The 17,386-nt window shown below is 43.9% G+C and overlaps 1 protein-coding gene across 2 annotated transcripts; it reads right to left on the reverse strand.

Annotated features, from left to right (window-relative positions):
- Positions 1–5,171: 5,171 nt before the first annotated feature.
- Positions 5,172–14,384, reverse strand: ccnf (cyclin F). 2 transcript variants are annotated; one of them, XM_084571080.1, is made up of 17 exons: positions 14,250–14,384; positions 13,290–13,444; positions 13,048–13,154; positions 12,890–12,957; positions 12,565–12,761; positions 12,350–12,403; positions 11,644–11,748; positions 11,421–11,498; positions 10,851–11,005; positions 10,368–10,532; positions 10,101–10,224; positions 9,834–10,014; positions 9,610–9,697; positions 7,923–8,022; positions 7,702–7,835; positions 6,754–6,941; positions 5,172–6,225 (listed from the first exon to the last, which is right to left on the reverse strand). In XM_084571080.1, the coding sequence occupies exons 1-17, from the start codon at positions 14,260–14,262 to the stop codon at positions 5,765–5,767; spliced, it is 2,373 nt and encodes a 790-aa protein (XP_084427206.1). In that variant the 5' UTR covers positions 14,263–14,384; the 3' UTR covers positions 5,172–5,764. The 2 variants fall into 2 exon arrangements, with proteins under 2 accessions (XP_084427206.1, XP_084427205.1); XM_084571079.1 differs by having other exon boundaries at positions 12,890–13,154.
- Between the last annotated feature and the right edge of the window lie 3,002 nt (positions 14,385–17,386).

A 17,386-nucleotide genomic window follows, 5' to 3' on the forward strand; every position in this document is an offset into this window, starting at 1 on the left:
TATAATAATAATAATAATAATACATTTTATTTAAAAGCGCTTTTCAAGATACTCAAAGACACTTTACATGAAAAGGACATCAAATTAGCAAAACAATGTGAAATATAACATCAAAAACACAATAAACTGAGCTAAACATTAAAAGCAATTTTAAAAAGGTGTGTTTTTGTCAGAGATTTGAAGGTAGGAAGGTCGGTACAGTCGCGGATGTGTTTGGGGAGAGAGTTCCAGAGGGAGGGGGCAGCTGCAGAGAAGGCTCTGTCGCCCCAGGTTCGATGCTTGGTCTTGAGTGGTGGAGTAAGGAGGTTTGCGTCACATGAACGGAGGCTGCGGGATGGATTGTGGCGATGGAGCAGGTCAGTGAGATAGGAAGGGGCCTGGTTATGGAGGGCTTTGTGTGTGAGGAGGAGGATTTTGAACTGAATACGCTGTGGAACTGGGAGCCAGTGGAGTTTCTGGAGGACAGGAGTGATGTGATCACGGGAGCGGGTGTGGGTGAGCAGACGTGCAGCAGAATTTTGGATGTACTGAAGTTTATTTAAAGTTTTGGATGGTGTGCCATAGAGGATGCTGTTGCAGTAGTCAATTCTGGAAGTGATGAAGGCGTGAATGAGGGTTTCAGCAGCAGAGAAGGAGAGTGATGGACGGAGTCGGGCAATGTTCTTGAGGTGGAAGAAGGCAGTTCTGGTGATTTGATTGGTGTGATGATCAAAGGAGAGGTTACTGTCAAAGATGACTTTGATTTATGTATTTTTATTTATTTTTAGAAGGTATTATGCTTCTACATCGTTTAATCACTGGTTATTTAGTAGAATATTTTTCTCTATCCTTATTTGTCTATAAAAGTAAACATTGACGAGGTGACATTTTTAATCTCTAAGCTATCTCTAATCAATTTGACTTTTATGATCAATGGACACTGCCCTCATGCATTATTTTTTTATGGTGCATATTCACGTTTCATATTAAAATAAAAAAAACAAATAAATGTAAATCCGGTTTCTTTACTATGCATATACAGCGATCAGCCACAACAATAAAACCACTGAGAGGAGAAGGTAATAACATTCTGTTGGGAAACTTTTCTACCTGGCGTTCATTCGTGTGGATGTTACTTAAACATGTAGCACCCCACTTAGACCAGACCAGACCAGGCACCCCCACCCCATAGCAATCAAATCAAATCAAATCAAATTTTATTTGTATGGCACTTTTCATACTAAAAGCAATACAAAGTGCCTCACAGAGGCTAAAATCAGCAAAGACAAAACACAGGCTAAAAACACTAAGGACAAAACCCAACCCTCCCACCCCCGTAAAAACACAGAGATACACAGATACACCCCCCCCCCACACACACACACACACACACGTAGAAACACATACACACGCACACACACGAAGGCTCACACCCACTGTACACGTTAGAGAGAGACATGGCTGGCCCTGAGACCTGGAGCAATGACACTCCTTGATGTACAGCAGCCATCCCCAGTAGGATGCAGCCCGACACACACAAAAACTGTTTAGGAACAACTCAAAAAAACATGAAAAACTGCACAAGGTGTCCCTATATGTCTATAAAAGTAAACATTGACGAGGTGACATTTTTAATCTCTGAGCTATCTCTAATCAATTTGACTTTTATGATCAATGGACACTGCCCTCATGCATTATTTTTTTTTTTTTATGATGCGTAATCATGTCTCACATTAATGTGTGAAGCCAAAATAAATGCAAATCAGGTTTATTTTCTGTGCATATACACCGATCAGCCGCAACAATAAAACCACTGAGAGGAGAAGGTAATAACATTCTGCGGGGAAACTTTCCCACCTGGCGTTCATTCGTGTGGATGTTACTTACACATGTAGTACCCACCTAGACCAGACCAGACCAGGCACCCCCACCCCGTAGCAATGACACTCCTTGATGGCAGCAGCCATCCCCAGCAGGATGCAGCCTGACACACACAAAAACTGTTTAGGAACTACTCAAACAAGATGAAAAACTGCACAAGGTGTCCTTATGTCTATAAAAGTCGACACTGATGAGGTGACATTTTTAATCTCTAAGCTATCTCGAATCAATTTGACTTTTATGATCAGTGGGTACTGCCCTCATGCATTATTTTTTTTATGGTGCGTATTCACGTTTCATATTAAAATAAGTAAATGTAAATCAGGTTTCTTTACTATGCATATACAGCAATCAGCCACAACAATAAAACCACTGACAGGAGAAGGTAATAACATTCTGCTGGGAAACTTTTCTACCTGGCGTTCATTCGTGTGGATGTTACTTAGACATGCAGCGCCCCACCTAGACCAGACCAGACCAGGCACCCCCACCCCATAGCAATGACACTCCTTGATGTACAGCAGCCATCCCCAGCAGGATGCAGCCTGACGCACACAAACTGTTTAGTAACAACTCAAAAAACATGAAAAACTGCACAAGGTGTCCTTATTTGCCTGTAAAAGTAAGCTTTGATGAGATGACCTTTTCAATCTCTTAGCTATGTTTAATTAATTTCACTCTAATTCAATGGGCACTGACCCTAAAGCATTATTATTTTTGTGGTGCATATTTCATATATCAGACTCGGAATGCCTTTATTGTCATCATATCTCTTGTGTGTATGGGCTAAAGTATAAAAACACTATAAAAAACACTATAAAAAAACACTATAGAAGTAAACACGATATAAAAAAAACAATAAGATGCAGATAAGAGAAATAAAGCATGTAAAAATAACTCAAACAATAACTCAACAGTAACAAATAGGTCTAGCAGCAGGAGTAGATCTGTGTGTGTGTGTATGTGTGTGTATAAGTGACCTAGATTATTTTTTAAATTTATTTTTAAAGACATATTTTGCACGGTAACAGTGCCAAGTATTTACCAGATATTGCACGCTGAATTGCACCAATCGATTGCACGGTCCAGCGTCTCAAGCTTTTAGCTGCCTTATTGCTTGTGTTTATGAGCCTTTATGAGGCACTAGCTTTGATTGCTCAGTAGCACTTCCTAGAGAGAGGCAGCGGAAAGAGGTTAACAATAAAGAAACGTCAGTCCGATTTATTTGCTACGAATACATGCACACATACAGGGAATTAGCTTTCTGCATGTAACCCATCCATTTGTTAGGTTCTTGCTTAAGGCACCTCGGTTATTAACATAGAGGATATTCAAACCAGTGGCCTTAGGGTCCCAAATCTGCTTTTCCAACCACCAAGTCAACAGCTCCTCCCAAAATAAACGCATAAAAAAAGCGGAAGAGGAAAAATTAGGGTCAAAATCAACGCAGCAGAGGCCGAGATGTTGCATTAGTCGCCAATGCCAAGCTCCAGAACGGCTGGATCCCATCATTTCCATGATGCAGCTCGGTTTCATCCCTCGGTTTTGTGGCGTTGGTGCCATAAATCTGCAGAACACATGCTGGATTTTATCCTGACAGACTGAGAGCGAAACCTGTTATTTAACTGGATAATAATAATATGATGATGAGCACATGGTGTGCTTGTGATACTGCACTGGACTGGAAATGACAAACCAAACCACAGCTTGGAAATCGATGTTTTAAGGCATCAAGGCTATTGCAGCAAGAGGGAGTGTAAAAAAATGAAGAAATAAAAGTTTGGGGTTGTGATTTGTTATTCAAAATTGTGAGTTTTGTCTCAGAAGTCTGAGAATAAAGTCTTTTTTTAAAGTTAGGATTATGAAAAGAAGAAATCATAATGCCCCTAGTGGCCCCAATCCTCTTCCATAATATAAAGCCACTGTTTAAAATTATTTTAAGAGAGATTACTTGAATCTAAGAATCGTAACTTTTGTCTTAGAGGTTAGAAATATGACCACTTGAGGGGTTTATATCGGTTTGTCATAATTGACATAACCCAAATAAGGTTTTTTGGGGGTAAGAAAAACAAAAAACGATCCTAGCCGTTTTATTACAGTGGCCTTTTCCTCCTCTATAGACCACAGCATAAGAGCTCTGCATTTCTAAACCCCTGGCTTCAACTCAAGCTCCTAGCGACTGGGAATCTCCAGTTCAGCTAATTAATTTATTGTAGAAAACCCTTCGTCTACTCCGGGGGGGCCCAGGAGAAATGGATTGGTTGGGCAAAGAATACAGCACACTGGAGCGAGCCAGGGGATTAGTCCCAGACTCTGCCTCGCTAATGGGCAACCGTGATCGAAACGCAAATCCAATCAATCTGCGCGCCTGCACGGCGGCAAAATATCACACGCGGCTTTTAAAACATTATTTATTGTTGGAACTCGGTACAAAAAAAATGATATATTCACATCACAGGTCTATTGAGAAAACACTGCACTGTAGAAAATAGAAACTGTTTCACGTAGAAAACTGCCTTTTTTTTTTTGGAATGAAGCAATTTCAAGTAGAAGTGGCGTCTTTTGTCTAATTTCAATTTATACATATAGCATTATGTACATATAAAAACACAGGCGATAACCAGTCTGGAGTAACAGTTTAAAAATAAAAAAATAATAAAAAAAACGTATTTACAGTCAGTCACAATCATTTAAACATCGTGTACTCTGCGTCCTGGATGAGGCCTACAGTACTTTGAAAAACCCCATCAAGTAATCATTTTCCTTTAGTGTCTGAACTTCCGTTCGTGTCCGAGGAGGAAGCGCAAATCCATTCTAAAATGCTTTAGTATTGATTGTTCTAGCTCAGAAAACAGGTTTTGGATTGCGCTCCGTCTGTGATGATAAAAGTGCTCGACCTAATTCAGATGGGAGGAAAAGTGGGTAAAGTACGACTTATCAGCGTGTTTAGAGTTTCACCGGCGCTCCGCGACGTGTGGGATGAATAATTATGACGTTCGGAGGATGTATCGAGGCTCGTGTAATGCTTGGCGGCTCTTAGTCGGATTATCAGCACGGCTTAATAAACAAAAGCCTCCTCCAACTTCCTGATGGGATTAGTGTGCCATAGGTCTTTAAGCGATATCGATTAAATCATTTAACAGCACAACCGACGTAGAGTTACAAAACTACAAAAGATACAGACTACTAAATGACTTAGTTCACAGCTCTTTTTTAAGTAGATGCCACATAAAAACACAAATGACACCACCACAGTACCTTTGGCAAACGTACATAGAACAAAACTGAACAAGAATTCATATACAATCATATTTTTCTTTTTTTTCTTTAGGCTTCGTGACGCTTTCATTAAACGACATTAGCGGCCTTTTGATGAAATCCCCCTAATACAAGACAGATTCTTGTACGTACAGTGCATTTCAGAGACTATGATAACCAGAGTAATCACATAAATATGCTGTTTTTTCAAAAATATGATCTGAACGATGAATACTTTTTTTTTCTCTCCCCTCCCCCTGAAAAAAAACAACAAGTCCATACGGTTTAATTTCTTTCACAACTATCTAATCTGAGATAGGTTGTTGTAGAAGGCTGTAAAAAAAATGAGTGAAGTGGCAACTATTGTACCAGGGTCCTGAGGAAAGTCAAGTCCATGTTCCAGTGGTTTCAGAGCCGATTTGAGTTGATGGGAGGTATTTCTATTGCTCCATGCCTGTAAACATGTAAATGAAATGTAACCTAACACAAAGGCAAGCTTCTAGTCAATTCATATCCCTTAGTCGTCTTTTAAGCTCTCTTGATCTTGACGGAGATCAGTGCGGACTTAGCAGGAGTGAGGAACAAACAAAAAGTGCTGGAGGTCAACGACTGACTGAGCAGATGGGCTTGAACAACCTGGGGCCGTCTATAGGCTCAGAAACCCCGCGCTGGTGGAATACGCCTCTCCTTCCATATCCTCCTGCTCCTCCTCCTCTCTCTCCACCTCGCCTCCGCTGTGAGCCGCCACGTTCTTCCTTTTCACCTGCTTGCTGGAGGTGCCCCGGGGCCTCTGCATGGGCACGAGAAGGCGGAAGCCCGGCTGGGCGCTGGCGGAGGCCGGCGCCAGGGATGTCGTGATGGTCTTGAACGTGCAGGGCAGGCGGGAGATGAGGGAGGAAGAGGAGCACGTGGACGAGGGACTGACGCTCTGCACGGAGGAATATCCTGAACTGTGAGGGTCTGAGGAGAAGGATGGGCCTTGGCAGTCCTTATTCCCCTCGCTCTCTGCTTCACAGAAGCTGTCTTCGTCGCTGGACAGGGCTCTGCAGTGGTCTTGTATTTTGTCCGCGTCCGTCAGCGGGTGCAGCGTGACGGATATCATAGAAACTGTTGAAGAAAAGAAACAAAATGGTGTGAATGTTTGGAAGAAACCACCCATGCATCATTCTCCTCTTCCACCGATCAGGCATAACATTATGACCTTCCTAATATTAGTTAGTGCGGGGTCTTCGAGTCCTATAGGTTGAGGGAAAGGCTTGTTCCAGTGCATCCCACAGATACTTGATCAATTTGGGATCCAGTGAATTTGGAGGCCAGGTCAACACCTTGAGCTGTTCTTCAGGGTTTTTGTGTGTGTGCCTGTGGCTGCATCCTGCTGGGGATGGCTGCTGTACATCGAGGAGTGTCATTGCTATGGGGTGGGGGTGTCTGGTCTGGTCTAGGTGGGTGCTACATGTCTAAGGTCCAAAGGTTTCCCAGCAGAACATTGTATTATCACAAGATGGTCAATGTTATTTACTTCTCTTGTCAGTGCAGTGGTCATAATGTTGTGGCTGATCGGTGTATATGCGTTACAGACGACGTAAATCACACCGGAATAACCGTGCCCTGCCCCACTCTCTTTGTTCCACTCACCGTCACCGTCCTCTTCGTCCTTCTCTCCCTCGCTCTCCCCCTCCTGGTCCCCCTCGTAGCCAGAACAGGAAGTGTCCAGACTCCAGTCCAGGATGTCGCCCAGCAGCGACTCCTCCTGATTGGACAGCTCGGCCGTGGGCGTGGCCACGAAGCTGCTTCTGCGGGCCTGCATGCCGTCGTCACGTCTCCTTTGAGAGAAAAAGCGCACACAAGGAGGGCCGTGAGTCACGAGAGCTTCTCACAGATGGCACGAACAAAAACACCTTCTGGTCAGAACTGTCGGCCGCTCCGTTCGTCGCGGCGCTCAGGACGCTCGGGCCACAATGAGCAACGCTAAATGAGCAATGAGAGGCGGGGGCAGCGGTCGTGTTTCTGTCAGGGACTCGTTTCTTGTGTGCGGCGTGTGTTGCAAAGCTGGCAGCAACAAAATCTGAGCAGAATTAAAATATGTCTCAGTGTTGACGTGCTCCTGTAGCTTTAGCATTTACAATTACCTAAAATCTTTTGACCGCTTGAGTGTTTCCATACTGCAGGATAGCAGCAGGTAGAATGCCAGTAGAGAATAAATGCAATACAACACTCCCAAACACAAATTATCTATCTATAAATCAAGAAGCGTCTGTGTGTCTGTCTGTGGCACGCATATCTCGCGAACCGTTGGCCCGATTGATTTGAAACTGGGCAGGTGTCTCGCTACGGGCACGAAGATGTGCACTGCTAAGTTTGACGTTGTTTGGATAAGAAATGTAAAATATATCGGTAAAATAGGTTTTCTCCGCTCTAATATTTCCACTAATCCTCATACACAGCACCTGTAGGCTCCCACTATAGGAATACATACTTCCGACGGGCACTGCACTAGTCTCAACAAAAATGAATTAGCTGGACAGAAAACAATCCACGCTCTACTCCGCAGCGGGCAGCCTGTGTGTCAGCAGCTGGCCTTACCTCTTGCTGGTGCTGGACGGAGAGGCCAGGAAGGTGTGGATGTCGGCTGGTTGACCGGTAGGACTGGGAGGCTCCATCTGAGGCACCACCTCGGGGATTTCAAAGATCTGACAGAGCTCTTTAAAATCCATCACCTTGTGGAAATAAAAACCAGTCACTACACAGACTCGGACAAGCCGCAGGAAGACACGTGATCAAGACAAACGACTAAAATAAACTACCGTTTCTTTGCTGATGTGCTGGTAGGCCTCATCTTCAAACCGCTGCTTGACGCCAGTAAGAGACACGTGCCTGTAATCTTTGGGAATATCTTGACTGAAGCTGGAGAAAGAGAGAGAGAGAGAGAGGGGAAAAATTATAAATAAATATATAATTGAGTTTGATCCACTTTGTTTTATGCATCATTATAATTATCTCTTGGGGACAAATCTTGTTACACGCCCATTTGAGAATTACGGTTTGTCGATGCAACGCTCACCTATCAAAGTGACTCACCCGGTGATTAGCCGATGAGCGCACACACACACTAACACACACTAACACACACCATGCCTCATACTGTTTTTATGACTCTGCAGCTGTCCGTGCATCCATCTTCTCGGTCACCAGATGTTATGAACGGCCTTATATTTAATCAATGTGGCTACGTGGGAAGGCTGAAAAACAGCCAGACGCAACCAACAATCAATCCTTGTTATCTCTTTTCGGGGGAGGGAAGCACAGCGTGGTCATGTATGAGCCATGGCGCAAATACCAGGAAAGAGACGGGAGAATGTGTTTATTTGCTAAATTGTGCTCACAATCAGTTAAGCCTGCTGCGAAAGACAGAAACGACATATTGACATAAAGTCAAGGGAGGCATAATAACTCCCTTTATCAACATTGGCACTTGGCTTTTGTATGAACAGTATGGATGGTGATTAGTGGCAGTTTTTGACCAGCAGGGGCTTTAAAATAATAGTCACTTAGGCACACGAGCAACCTACAGCTAAATTACCCATAATTCATTAGATGCTTTTGTCGCAGACCAAAATATGTGAGCTACATAATGCTACGGCTTGGTAGGAAGTTGTGCTGTAGGTGTTTCCTATGATAAACTCAATGCACCAATCAGAACTTAACTACGTAATCAGGCCCAAAGCAAAGCTATAGGAGGGCAGGTTCAAAAGAAACAGCACCTATTCATGGCAGAAAATGCCTTTTCTACACATATGACAACCTTGTGTTTTGTTCTTTAACCTTTTATCGCGGGGAGACTTAACCTTACACGTGTCACGATAACTCATATCATTCTGATTAGAGGCGAGCTTATCACTTGCGAGCCGTTAAGTATATTAGAAAAAACTAAAGCGATCTAAAATAATATGCATTTCTAAAAAGAGAGATATTTTGCTTAGTTATGACAAGAGATTTTCAGAAAACCTGAAAATTGGCATCAGAGCTTTGAGGTATTACAATATTTCGCCTCGAGTTGGCACAGCTTGCGTACGGCTTTGCTTCTGTCCAGCTGTTATCAGTCGACATAAGTTTTTAAATCTAAAATGCTGAAAAACATCAGCTTTCAGGCCTGACGGTGCTCTGCGTCGCGTTTTGGATGCACGCACACGTGGACTAAACATGTTGCTAGTCATAGGAGATGACAGCAAGTTTTCTAAGATACAGTAAACAGGAATGTATTCAATAAATAATTAGCTAAAACAGATGAGAGGAATTTAAATTGCAGGGGATTAAATTATGGAGTGTTATCAGAATACGTGCTTTTTGGCAAGCGTACCTAATGTTTTGGCAAGACGCGAGCGTCTGTGTTGATGCGCTCTGTCAGAATGCGAGACGGCTGTGCAAGAGAAGAAATACGATGTAGTGTCTTGGCTACAAATCCAGCGTAAACACAGAGAGTGTGAAACTCACCACTTGACAAAGAGGAGAACGGAGAGGGGGACGAGGTCTTGCTTGGAGAAGCCCGTGTAGTCGGCTAACTGGGAGGGCCAGAGGGGAGCTGCAGAGAGACGAAAACACCGCCATAAGTCAACGTGAACGTAAACGCCACGCTAAAGCTGTAAATTCGGTTTGTTTGAAATCTGCACCGCAGCGGCGCGTTGAAGCCGCGAAATGACGCATGAGAGTGTCATTACCATAGCGATGTAGCGCCCGTGTAAGCAGGAGTGCAGCGCACGCTAATCTGCCGGGCTGCGGCGCGGCGAGAGCAGAGTAGAGCAGCGACAGCTCGCAGATGTAGCTGAATAGGTGAGTGGTTCTCCTCTCCAGGGGGAGGAGGGAGAGCAGCACCTCCCCGTAGTCCAGCAGAGTGGGGCTCTGAAGGCAGAAAAATCATTTACAACAACCATACATTTGCATTTAAATAACCTACCGTTAGGTGTTAGAGTGGTTGCTGTACTCACCCTGATCTTTCCCTCCAGCACGGAGACGACCTCTCCCATCATTCGAACCAGGTCCTCGTATTTGTAGGTGTTGTCCGTGAGCCAAACGGCTTCACGTATAGTCAGGATTTCTTTACTGATGTAGCTGAAAAGAACCGAATAACATTACGTTAACATACATTACATTTTATTTTTAAAAGAGATCCCTCCAAAGCTACACATCATAAAATATTGTTATATGCGGCTAAAAACAGAAGTGTATTAAGAAAACAACGTGTGCATCCTCACCGTGTGCAGACTACCATACAGGCGATTCCTAACAACTGAAGACGCGCCTTGGGGACAGAGCGCAGAGACAAGTAGCGGTCCACGCAGCCCACTGTCACGTGCAGCGTGAGGCTGGAGAAGTCCTTCATGGTGGTCACCTCCACGAGCCAGTCCACCAGGATGTACCTAGTCACAGAACGAGGGACAAATACGATGTAAAGATTAATGTGCAGTGTCACGCTAACATGAATGAATCAGTCGTGATAGTGAACGGTGAAGATTGTGTGGTAAATTTACTCGCTTGAGAAACCTTTATTTGCATAATGGTGCCAGTGTTCTGCATCATCTGCTGCTTAGTAATATTGTACATAATAAAAACTAAAAAAGGAGCTCAGGATGAGCAGAAGACAGCAACTCACGACGATCTTCACCAACAGCAACACATGACTGCATGCAAAGATATTTATATACATTTTTCACAGCGCAGTTTCTGTTCCTGCGTACCTCATGGTGTCCTTGATGCCTCGTCTCATGCCCTGAGTGTCGCAGTGTCGCGACCCTGGATTAGAGGAACTGAAGAGCTGGGCCACCAGTTCGGAGCAGGCTTTTGGCTCCAGACCCAGCGGATTCCCGCTGCTGCACACTTTGGCCAGAGACAACTACAGAAAGAAGACAAACGTATTGGAAATAAATTCTTCCAAATAGCTTAAACAGGCTTGACAGCTGGTTGAATAGCGCTACAACAACAATACGGCTGAGTCGTAATTACAGAGCAAGTGATTCAAATGAGTCATAGTTTTGTGATTCGGTGATTGGGATTAATTGTCAAGTCCCCGAAACATTGCCTGGGAGCGCTACTGAAAAGCGTCCAACTCAGCACAAATGAAGAAGTCAGAAGGGAAACAATAACTTGACAGATAAGCTGTCAAAAGACAAACACTTTTTTTGTTTTATTACAGGGAAGTGTTTGAGGAGAGAAGAATAAAGTCGCAGACTGATAAAGAAAGACGTCGCAAGGCTGAAAATTCTGGAAAGAACTAGTTTAATCAGTTAATATTGTTCTAAATCACACACCTGTGCCTCCCAGCATCCTTTGCCAGCGTAGTCCCTGAGGGTTCGCATGCACTGGAGGTATCTTCCTGGATCTGCCAGCTGAAATTCAAATTAGCCGGTCAGTTTTAGTGCATGATTCAATTAATGTGATTAACATCTGTGTTTGGGCTTGTAGAAAGAGAGAGAGAAAAAAAAAAAAAAAAAAGATGTTTCCGAGAAAAGGAAATGAGAGACATGGACTCACCGCTGCTTTACGGCTATGCTCCCACAACAGGTAGGAGCTCTGCAGGCATCCAGCTTTTGACGACTCCTCCAGCATAGATATGGCATCTGAACGTCTTTCGTCCCCCTGGAAAAAAACGCAGCTCCAGATGTTAATGGCGCATCTTAACCGAAAAAACACTCGGTTAGTACACTACCAAAAAAATTTAAATAAAATACTGTCGTTTCAGCTGCGTTTTCATTTTAGAGGCTGTGGTTTGTAGGACTATTGCACCAGCATGTGTTTCTGCCATCTTGACGACCCCATTTTCAGTCAGTGGGCTGAGTTAAATAACAGAAACACTTCATTCAGTGCAGTTTAACCACCCCGTTTCAGCGCGAACTGCACATTGTGACAGTCACAGAGGGGGATTTAGTGCAGGACTGTGATATTAGAATGCATTCGTTTTCACTAGTGTACCTAACGAACTGGAAAGTGATCGTATGAAAGGCTTGTTTCATGATACCGATTTGTCATACTGGTAAATAAAGCGCACTAGGGGTGTGAGTAAAAAGAACAATGTGAAGGATCCTAAGACAACAGCAGCTATATTAAGAGAGAGAGAGAGAGAGAACTATTATTACAAACCCAACAGATCCTCCGTTGCTTTATACTTTGATTAAAAGGCTAATAGAAACTGGACCAACCACACCCAGACCGCTAGAATAAAGATCACTTTCATACTCACTTCAAACAGCTGCAAAACTCTGGCCAAGCAGTGCAGCAAGGGTCCCCTCTTCTTCTACACAGAAACAAACAAAAAAAACACATTTATGAACCTTTCTTCTGTTAAATTTACCACTTTTACCGAAATAAAATTCCAGTGAGGCCGAGTTCCCTTCAAGGTCTGCGAACAATGAAGCGCATTAGCCGTTTGTCTAAACTGGCAGAAACAAAACCCACCACGTTGTCATCGCACTCGGCCTTGAGACGATCGAACACCACGGCCTTGCAGCAGCTGCCGGTGGGCGACCATGGCGGACGGATGAACACCCAGATGAAGGGATCCGCCGCGGGAGAGCGCAGGCTCTCGGCCAGGCTGAAAAAGTGCGAGGCCTTTCGACCACACACGTCCGCTCGGCCCTCGTCGCTCAGGAGCGCTGGAGGAGAGAGAGAGAGAGAGATAGAGAAAAGGCAGTAATCATCAAGGGGGTGTTATATCCTCTATATTTATTTGACCCCTGTGTAAGTGTGCAACTGTGGGAGAAGGAAAAACAGTTCAACTTACGTCCTTCATTGTACAAATATGCAATCCCGAGCTTCACGGAAGCTTCAAAATTCCCTTTTTCAGCAGCTCTGAAAGTGCACAGAGAATTCAACTTAGAATCCAAACAGAAATAATAAAAGTAAAACTTTATTTTTTTTATTTGACTCAAGGAGTAGTACCTTTCAAAGAGCCATAAGGTGTTGGGACATGGCCATGTGTCTCTGAAGCTGACCCGGGCCCACAGGCTGGAATGGTTGTCGACAATGTCCCGCAGCTGGGAGTGAACCTGTAAGGGAGGTCAGCACAACTCAGTCCAAAGCAGGTGGTCACAAGATGCTGAGCCAGAACAAATACATGTCAGGGTGACATGTCACATACACGGCAGAGGTCGTGCGGTAGTGTTACTACTGTGTCTACCCACCGCTCGGACAGACAGGAGGTCCTCCGCAGAGAGACACTGGAGCACGCAGAGGAGGATCTCCTCAGGCAGGGACAGCACGGTCAGGGCCGGAGATCGCTTACGGACCCGCTTCCGAGCCGGAACCGAGTAGCATTTTGAACAACGGCAGTGGACGACTGGAAAGACAAGGGGAATTTACAAATTAAAAAGCTTCTCAATGAGCAGCTCTTCCACATATTTGGTGTCCCAAGAAACACACACACACACATAAACACACACATAAAAGAATTTCACATCTGAATGCAAGGCTGGCCCGGCTCATTCTCACATTAATGCCAGACAAATATTTGTGCTTCAATTTAAAAAGCAGGACAGTGGCTCTGGGGTTAGCATGTTGGCAGACAGGCAGACAGGGACACCAAGTTGAAGGTTGGGGCTCCACATTCAAAACGACTAACGTAAAGGCACCTCCGCTCACGTAAAACCCTCTTCCCGAGTACAAAAACAAGTTTTTAAGTTCCTGTATACACAATAACATTAAAATACTAAACTAAAAGCATCCATGCTCTTATGATAAGCTGCTGTGAGCTTCAACCGCTAGCTAACGACGATGAGTATCTCGTCAGGAGAAGTCAAATCGAGTGAGCGCCCAAATTTCCCTCCTGTGGTTCAGCGAAAGTAACGTTAAGTTATAAGCAAATGTCGCAAAGTAGGACGTTTTATTTTAGTTTTTTATTACCATAAACCCTTGTCACTGAGAGGGGAGACACATTAAACCCACAGAAATGTTGAAAATTTGACTTAACGTCAGCTTAACTTCCAGGAGGGATCCGTGAAATACACCGTTTGCGTTGCTAGAAGCTAGTTTCCAGTTTTATTAGTGAAACTGCATCACCTTACAGCATGTTTACAAAAAACTTATTTTACAATTAGCAATTAATGCGTTTTGGTAGCAAGAATACTTTAAATAAAGTTACTTACCACCCGCTTTCATTGCACTGTAGTGATCTCTCCTCGAACAGCGATGAGTAGCGATTTAAACGTTGAGGCGGCGCTGGCTAACGTTACGCACATACAAAATTTACAAACAATTAATATTATTAAGTGTTAAAATACTGCTTCCCGTGTCTGTTTGTGCCCCAGCAGAAGCGGTAGCTGCCTATTAGTTTAACAACTTATTAGCTCCTGCTCGAATTCAAATTCAAGCACGCGTCCTCACTTGTTGGACCCGCCCCAAAGTTGCTGTAGCACCGCCCGCGCTCACCCGTTTAAACTCTACATTCAATCTGATTGGCGAGGAGCGATGACGCCCATCCGAGACACGGCAGCCGTCTGATTGGTCGCCGTGAACAACAGTCGCGCCGATTGGCCAGCTGTTATGAACTGCGAAATGCAGGGAGCTCATTGGGTGAAGTAACGCCATTTCGAAGTACGCGCTCGCGCTCTCACGTATGCGATTGGTTGACCTGATTGTGAGGAACGTCCGGAGAGCCCACTTTTCGCAACTACCTCTGGGAAATGTAGTTGGACCGGAAATACCTTTTAAAGGTACCATGTTTAAAGGGACAGATTGATTCCTTAAGAAAGTGCTACAAACAAAAAATTAATCTCAACAGTGAACCTATAAACAAAATGATTTAAGTAAATGTAATAATTATTTTATTTATTCTCTGCAAATTATTATTTTAATTAATATTTTTTCTTTATATCTTCCCTGATTTTTGTCCAGTATTTAATTTCTGTTTATGAACCAGTATGGCTGAATTTTGCAAACTGTTTTTGTTCTTTTTTTTCAATAAAGCATGTAAATGAAGCAGAGAAAAGTGCTTGAAACTGGTTCTGTATCAGAAAACCAATTTTAATTTTGCCTAATGTTGTTTGCTCTCGGGTCCTGTTTTACTATTTTAATGAAAAGTCATCGAAATATAATTGTAGCACTGTGTACAGCATGTGCAGTAAATAACAAAGCTGAAGCAAAGGCATCTGGACTTGTTAGAACGTCTCATGGCCAGTGGGGACCAGTGTAGGTTTTTATTAGGTACATCAGTGGGTGGTGCCCACCTGAAACTCACATGACCTGTTGTGACCAGATACTCACCTGTAATTGGGGGGTGGGGGGGGGGGGGGTGGGTCTGTTTTGATCATGTCTGATCATGTGATTAGTGGCTGGTGTGGGAGCAGGGGATGGTCACATGAGGCCAGACCCTCGTTAAAAGATACGTTATTCACTCTGGAGCAGGTTTAAAGGTTAATCGAGAGATGTCCAAAGCAAACCCAAGCATGTGCAATGAAAAGCATGAGCACAAAAAAGTGAAAAGGCCGGTGGAGCAGACAAGATTATCGACGAGTTCCTCGTAAATAAGCACAGCAAGAAATCATTATCCCGGTCGCCTTGTCCCTTTTGCACGGCGCACCGACACACACAACATATTCATTCATCAGCGGCCGAGCAGATGTAAATGAATAAGGCAGCCGATCAGTGCAGCCGCTGAAGCTGCAGCCTTTGAGGAAATTACACGATGATTATGACCATTGTTGGACCGCCACTGTGAATAAATGGATAACTCTTTACTGAATAGTGTCTTCCTGATTGCTTGTCTTTTGAAGAGTGCACTACCAGAAGTAATCATTTGTACCTTTCAGGCTCCCTATTGATCTGCACATCATCTGCTCACCCAGTCTCATCATCACCTACAAGAACCAGTCCCCGATAATACCTCTACCTCAGAGGAACAGAAGAAAAACCCAAGCTTATTCTAACGTTTCATGTGATTTGCAATGATTAAATCAACACTTGTTGGCATTCTTCTTCTATAAGCGGCAACTCGCATGCGGGATCACGAATAAAGTACGTCGCGTTTATCTTATTTCCCCTTCTTCCTCATTAGGGCATGTCATTCTTGCTCCATTTGATACTGGAGGTGCGGCATGATCAAATTATCCGGTGGCTGAGTGACCTCAGACGGGGCAGGAGCGGTGACATCCTCAACTGGATGCACTGTTACCATAGAAACTCCAACCAATCTCGGCCATTTTCTCAGCAAAACACAAAGTGGCCAGTAATGGCTGGGGAAAAGAAATTAGACATGTGCGCGTAACCCAAACCGGAAATAATTAAAGCGGCGTGTGCGCCATGGGCTCACAAAACAACCAGGTCTATAATTTCCTCCCGTAGGTATCCATTGTTTGCCGGTGAGGAAGATGTGTCATTACAGAAGGACCTGAGAGCTTTAATTTCATGGAGATAAGTAATAATTAAGCAAAGTACGTTAGATAATTAAGAAAAAAAGCAATTCCTTTTGTTTTCTTTTCACTTTTGGCGCTTTGCAGCGTCTCTTGAGCTCAGTTTTTGTACTCTCAAGTCCCTGGTGGATTAAATCCAATATCCTCTCATCACTTTTTATTGTGTTACAATAACCAGACTGCATATTATTGTCACTTTGCTCATGATGTAATTGTAACTGTTCAGCCCAGGCACATGTGTAATTTTCCCTCAACACCTGTCTCCAAAACCGCTGCCAGAACAACTGAATGTAACCGCATCCTGCCGTGAAGGCATCATTCAGGACCCAACGCAGGCAGACAGGCAAGCAGAGACTAAATTAATAGAGGCAGATTTGTCGTTTGCATTCACAGATGCTGTTGACTTGGGAATCTGAATAAAACATTAATGGGGCCATCAGGCCTCCGCTGGCTCAACTCCAAATTTCGTAATGTCACTTCGTGCTGCCTGTTTTGTCCTTCTGGCCTTGCATGCCGAACTGATGTCAGATTTGTATAATTCAAAGTCTAATAAAAGCCAAATAGTGCTGAATGCTTGGGTTTGAAGCCAAGTCCTGGAGATAGAGAGGCGGATGAGTTGCTCCCATCTGGTTTCCTGCAATCCGTGCTGACCCTAGCAGTCCGACTGACCGCTTCCACCCCATCTGCACTTTGCCCCCGTTGGCCTCCCCACCCTTTATCCAGACCTAAACACGGTTCCCTCCACACCCACAGCAGTTTCCCAGCAGTTACCAGTGTAAACTGAAATATGCTCAAAAATAAACTCCTGCTGAACGGAGCAGATATTCATATTTACGTGCAGAATGTCCAGTAGTGACATATGAACTAGTTTCCAC

Source organism: Chelon labrosus (genome assembly GCF_963514085.1).
Source record: "Chelon labrosus genome assembly, chromosome: 21".
Lineage (NCBI taxonomy): Eukaryota > Metazoa > Chordata > Actinopteri > Mugiliformes > Mugilidae > Chelon > Chelon labrosus.